The sequence below is a fragment of the Mus pahari genome, chromosome 6, assembly GCF_900095145.1.
Source record: "Mus pahari chromosome 6, PAHARI_EIJ_v1.1, whole genome shotgun sequence".
Lineage (NCBI taxonomy): Eukaryota > Metazoa > Chordata > Mammalia > Rodentia > Muridae > Mus > Mus pahari.
Window position 1 is genome coordinate 49849637 of NC_034595.1, and position 6602 is coordinate 49856238.

General features: G+C 49.3%; 1 protein-coding gene across 1 annotated transcript in view; it reads right to left on the reverse strand.

Moving 5' to 3' along the window:
• Kank4 (KN motif and ankyrin repeat domains 4) overlaps positions 1-6602 on the reverse strand; it is a 64526-nt gene that overhangs the window by 24048 nt on the left and 33876 nt on the right. Inside the window, exon 3 of the mRNA XM_021200629.2 lies at positions 204-2114. Coding sequence (XP_021056288.1) covers positions 204-2114 — 1911 coding nt within the window. The remainder of the gene's footprint in view (positions 1-203; positions 2115-6602) is intronic.

Sequence of the window (6602 nt, forward strand, 5' to 3'; positions counted from 1 at the left end):
AGAGAGAGAGAGAGAGAGAGAGAGAAGAAGAAGAATGTCCGGGGCGTGTTTAAAAGCAATGCTTATCACACATAAGAAACAAAGAAAAAAAAAAAAAAAAAAAAAAAAAAAAAAAAACTTTTTCAAAAAACATACTCGGAGAATTAAAACCCCTCATTCCCTACAGTTTATCACATAAAGGAGAAGTGAGCCTGAATCTTTACCTGGCGGCGGGGGAGGGGCCGAGGGGGGAGGAGCAGGGGTTTCCTTTGGCTCTGGGGCCTGAGCGGAGTAGGCAGAGAGCAACAGGTTAAGGGAACTGAGCAGTTGGTTCTGGATGCTGCTGAGCTTGGAGGCGGGCTGCTTGATGGCGCTGGCAAGCTCCGGGTAGCCATGCTCCAGGCAGTTCCACTGTTCATGCAGAAGCTCTTGGATCTTCTTCACATACTGCCCGATTGTGGCATCTTGTGGGGAACTTGCTGGCCTTCCTGGACGCTCTGCTCCGGGGAGCTCTGAGCTGGCTTTCTCACTGATCACTGGAGCCGATTCCCTTGTGCTCCAGGAAGAGTCTCCTGCTGCCCTGCTCAAGCCCCCAGCTCCCCCCTGTGGACCTCCCTCCTGCTCAGAAACCTCCTCTTCGATCCGGAGCTCCATAGAGAGGCAGCTGCATAGGGATGAGGCGAGGACCTGCTCAGGTCCCCTTGGCAGTGACAGTTGAGGTGGCAGCACGGGTTCTTCGGGGCTTGGGTAGCTTCGCTTGTGATTATTTTGGACCCGTGGGAAGCCATTCTTTTCTGCTCTCGGCGGCCAGCATTCCGGATCTGCAGTGTTCAGCAGATTGACCCCAATGTTCTTGTCATGTGACTCTCGGGGGATGAGCTCGTGTAGGGGGTCAGTGTTCACCGTGGCATCAGTCCTGTCCAGAGCATCGCTGGCCCTCTCTTGGCTAAGCTTTTCTTCTAAACGGGCTACAGTGCACTCCAGTTCTTGAATTCTCTGTTCCCTAGCCTTGGTCTCTTCTTCCTGCTGCTCAAGGGCAGCTCTGACCCGGGCAAGCTCTTCTGTTCTCCCCGACAATTTGTCCTCAAGGGCCAGGACCTGATTCTTCAGGCTGGAGATACTGCTGGTATCAGTCTCCAGCTGGCCCAGGCTTTCCTCTGTTACCCGAATGCCAATGCTCCTCACATCCACTTCTATGGGTGGAGGGGGTGGGATCTCACTGATACTGAGCTCGATTTCCTCTAGGGAGAGCTCATTCTCAGGGATGGGGGATGGCAGAGGGGGCGGGCTGGGAGTGGAGGAGCCAGGTGTTAACACCAGCTCTGCTTCTCTCCTACGGTGCTGAATTTCCACTTCCTCTAGATCCACGGGGACATTCTGGACCGCGGAGGAAGGACCTGGCTGAGAGAGGTGACTTAAAGCCTTGATGTCACCTTCTTCTGGTTCAGCCCCCTCCCAGACCTGCTCTGGAATTGCTGGCTCTAGTTCCCCCAACTCTCTGTCTGCTGACTGGGCCGATGCTTGGAACCCCATTTGCCCTCCTGCAGGGTCAAAGGCACCATCACAGACACTGACTTCATCCTGGAGCAGAGGGAGGGCAAGAAGTGTGGAAGGGCCTGAGGTCAGGCTGGGCTCTTCGGGGACCTGGTTTTGCAGCAGCGTAGCAGGCATGCTGGATGCTCTCAACAGCTGGGGCCGTCCACTCCCTCCATCCTCCAGAGAACCAGCCTCCACCTGCCTGCTGTCCTTTGCCAAGAGGGCCTTCCTGTGGTAGTTCAGCTCACTGCCTTGCACGGAGGCCTGGGGGAGATCATCGAGTGGCAGTGACTGGGATGGCTCCTGGGTCCCCAGGGATATCTTTCTGGGTACCACAGGAGACCAGTTTTGCTGGGGAGGAACAGCACGGGTGCGGTCCCCACTGTTGGGAAGACTGAAGTTTCGGGGCAGAGTACTAAACTTAGCCTGCTTGGCTCTTCTGTGGATAGGAATCCTTTTGATGGTGTGTCCCTTCTCAATGTCATCCACATATTTGAGGAAGTCCAAGTCCAAATGAAAACCATACGGGGTCTCCACAGAGTAAGGGTAGCTCTTTGGGGGCTCTTTCTCTTCATCTCCCTGAGAGGACTGGTCCTTGGCTAAGAGATAAAAAACGGCATAAAGAAAGGAGCACAGAGTTAAAATGAGGCTATCTGTGACTGTGACCTCACATTGTCCTATGAGATTTCCCTCCAGTGCTCCAGCCTCTGAAGGGTGCCGCCGAGCCTGGAGACTTGGTGCCTGTGCTGGCATAACATCTTATCAAATCAATGTGTATTTAGCCAACGTCTGCACTTTCTTATTTTCAATAAACCTCAGTTGTTATCATGAACCTGCCTGCAGACCAGGAAAACAAAGTTGCCTCACACTGTTTTGTTTTTATTTTGTATTTTTATTTTGGGGGTGGGGGAGTTGCATCATGTAACTGCTGAACTGAAGTCCGGTCATTTGTCAGAGGTACTAACTGGCAGGCACACATATGGAAGATTCCGAAGGATAAGCCAGACCATTTTCTCAGCGTTCAAAAAGAAGCTGGCATGCCTAAATTGGTTCCAGTAAATCTTGCAAAAGGCTAAGCTATTGATAATTTATGATTCCTGCATTATTTACGCTCCCAGTGTGCCGAAGCTTCTGGTTGCCTAAACACCAAAGAGAGATAGCAGTTGATCACAGCTACCCAAAGTTCCTTCTCCCTAAACTGAGTACGGGGTAACAATGTGAGTTCCACCTGTGCTAGCGAGGAAATACCACACTTTTCATGGGCTGTGAAACAACTGGCGAGGGAGGAGAGCCCGTAGATGTCGAAAGGGACTGACATACATCTTCCTAGATGTGGGGTCCAGGGCCTCTTAGGAAAGCTTGACCCACAGTGGAGTCAGTCTCCCTCCTGACTCCCACAGAAGACATGAGGAACCTGTCAGGCTAATGACTACTTGAAGTCACTGGGATTTGCACAGAGATTCTCCCCCCCCCCCACACCCCACACCCCAGGCTAAATAGTCTTTGATCCTCCAACGCTCTGCATAAGACAGGCACCCATGACACCACTGTGAGAACGTGCTTTGAGAAAACTAAGCTCAGAAGTCAAGAATACAGAGACTGGCAGGCTGTGGAAGTGCCCACTAGAAATCTCAGGACTCAAAGGCTGAATGAAGCAGGAGTTCAAGCTCCGGGCTAGCCTGAGCTACATAGTGGTGCTTCGTCTCAAAAGAAAAAAACAAAATCAAACAGAGAACCAAAAAGTATATCGGAACCTCTATGACCTTGGGAAACTTACCAGCTTCTCTGTGTGGTACCATCCACAACGGGGAAATAATAATAGGTAATGTAAGATTATTGTGAGTCCTGATGAATTAATAATGAATATGATACACTCAGTCCCATGCCTGGCTCATGATAAACAGTCTCAGTATTATGGTTGCTATTTTTGTGGAAGACCCAAATATAAAGAACTGAGGTCCCAAGATGGAAATCAACATATGTGACTCACCGCTGGGAATGAAGGAGGGCCTGCCCACCTTCGCTGGGACTGATTGATGGGTTTTAGTGCAAAAATATAAAACTTCAGCAATTCAATCAACTGACGTCATCTACTATTTACTGAGTGAGGACCTATGTGTCAGTTGCTGAGCTACACATTCTGGAAACACAAGGATGAGCCAGGAACAGTCACTTCTCTCAAAGGATTCATGGTCAAATAAGGCAGCAGCAAACAATGCAATGTGCTGGGCACAGTCTCCAGTGGTCTTCCTCACCGACCGACTTCTCCCTTTTTCTGGACATGTTTTCTTGGATATAGAGGAAAACTTTACCTTGCTAATGGAGGAAGACTTCACGAGAGTAACAAAGAACAGGACATTATAGGAACAAATAGAAATTTGCCAGAACAAGAGGGCAAAAAAAAAAAAAAAAAAAGACTTTGAAGCAGTTTATCTCCCAATGGCTCCACTGGCTCCCAGCCCCATTCGACAAGCAAGCTAATCATAAAGAAGGAGGAAGCTATTCCTTTATGCCTTTGAATCTCTGCTGGCTTGCGATGCTTTGACCAAAATAACATGGTAACAAAGATGCTAAGAGAACTCAAAAGTTAGGGGACAGGTAGTTTCTACCAGGGCCTCTCAGAATGCACAAATGTTGGGAAGCTAGCTACCATGAGCTCTCCGAGGTCATCGTGACGTGAGGAAGCTTAGGCAGCGTCCCGGAGAAGTTATCTGGAAAAGGAGAAGGGGTGAAGAGGGGATGGATAGGAAGAAAAAGTCTGTCCTAACCACCTCAGCCCAAGGCCAGGCCTAAGTATAAAAGTCACCAAGTAACATCTGACTACAGGAAGATCCTCTAGGGAGGGGCTCTCAGCTAAGTGTGGGTCAGTAATCAATTACACCGTGGGAAGCCATTAAGTTTCAGGGTGGTCTGTGCTCCCGAAACAGACATCCTGGACAGACCTTGTCTAGATAGAGGTCAGAGAAATGGCAAAGACTCAGATCTGTGATCTCACACAGCATGCCAGGGGTGGATAAAAGTTATGGGCACAGCTTAAAGTGTGGGATGGAAGAGTAAGAAAGACAAAATGGAGAAGGTGAAGAAAAGCTGGGTCACGGAGCAGCCTGTGTGCACGCCAACCACATGACTAACCGTCTAGGTAACAGGAGTCACTAACTGGCTTTAAATAAAAAGTGAGTTGGGCAAATTTCCCGAGACAGGGTTTCTCTGTGTAGCCCTGGCTGTCCCGGAACTCACTCTGAAGACCAGGCTGGCCCTGAACTCAGAAATCCGCCTGCCTCTGCCTCCCGAGTGCTGGGATTAAAGGCGTGCGCCGCCACGTCTGGCTGAGTTGGGCAAATTTCTAGAAGAGATATTTGCTTTGGTTTCATTTGGTTTTAAGATAAGGTCTCAGTGTGTAGCCCAGGCTGGCCCTGAATTATCTATTACTCGTTCTGCCTCCGTCTGTCCCAGCAGCCCTGGGATTAGAGTTGAGTACCGTCCTGCACAGCTCAAAACGAACGTTCTTGTCAAGGATTAAAAGAAAGACACAGCAGAAACCAGGGACCAGTAGAGGGATTGTAGATATGATCAAGGTGAGAGAAACTGGAGGTTATTTGGAGGGAAAGTGGCGGGCTTTAAGAAGACACTAACGATGGGGTTGCTGAGGGAGAGAGCTTGGGGCTGTGTGTCCAATGGCTTCTCCTTCCAGCAGTGCTACATGCCTGTTCAGTGGTCCTCTCTTTAGCCATCTCTAGAGAATGGGATGGAGCCAACTTGACACAGGAAGTCTCTGCATCGCTATGGCTAAAGAGATCTATGTTTCCTGTGGGTGGTTTTCACAACCACAGCAGAGAGCAGGGTGAACTTCTGGGTCACACCATGGTCCCTGCTGCTTCAGACTTCAGATAGACAAGGGGTCAGTGGACCCTGGCACCCAAATATCTCCACATAACCACATGCCTTCCCGTCTACCTACACAACATCCCCTCCTCCAACTTCCCTACTTCTCTGCAAGTAAAGTTATGAGAACATTCTCATTCTTGCTTCCGTTAGTTTCCCAAGTTGTACTCTGAAGCCTGCTGGTCCACTCAGGCGAACACTGGACGAGAGGGCACACCAAGTCAGAGAGGAGATAGCTGTCTGTACTGGCTAGGTTTTTGTCAACTTGACACAGGCTAGAGTTATCACAGAGAAAGGAGCTTCAGTTGGCGAAATGCCTCCACGAGATCCAGCTTTAAGGCATTTTCTCATGGGGGTTCCCTTGTGGGTGGTGCCATCTCTGGGCTGGTAGTCTTGGGTTCTATAAGAGAGCAGGCTGAGCAAGCCAGGGGAAGCAGGCCAGTAAAGAACACCCCTCCATGGCCTCTGCATCAGCTCCTGCTCCCTGACCTGTTTGAGTTCCAGTCCTGACTTCTTTCAGTGATGATCAACAATGTGGAAATGTAAGCTGAATAAACCCTTTCCTCCCCAACTTGCTTCTTGGTCATGATGTTTGTGCAGGAATAGAAACCCTGACTAAGACACTGTCCAAAGGGAAGTGAAGAGACCCGTGATCCAAAGCAGAGACTTCTAAAGGAGAGGCTGCACTGTTTACTGTAGTGCTCTACTGCCTCTATGTAGAAATGTTCCGAGTTACCCAGCAGCCTCTGGGGGCAGCAGATCTGGGGCATGACTATATAACATCATGTATGGAAGAGAGTGTTGAAAGGCAAAATATTTCAGCTGAGAGCCAAGAGGAGCCAAAGGAGCCTGGAACTGAGAAGAAAGATGTCAAAGGCAAGAGGTTTGGGGTCCAGAAAAGTGGTTCAGAAGTTTAGAATGCTTGTTGCTTTTCCAGAGGACCTGAGATCTGTTCTCAGCACCTATATCAGACAGCTCACAAATGACTATCATTCCAGCTGGCCTCCAAGGGCACCCACAGAGCATATGCCTACCCAGACATATACACATAGATGAAATATATCTTTATTTTATAATTTCTTCTTTTTTTTTTCTTTTCTTTTCTTTTTGTTTGTTTTTCGAGACAGGGTTTCTCTGTATAGCTCTGGCTGTCCTGGAACTCACTTTGTAGACCAGGCTGGCCTCGAACTCAGAAATCCGCCTGC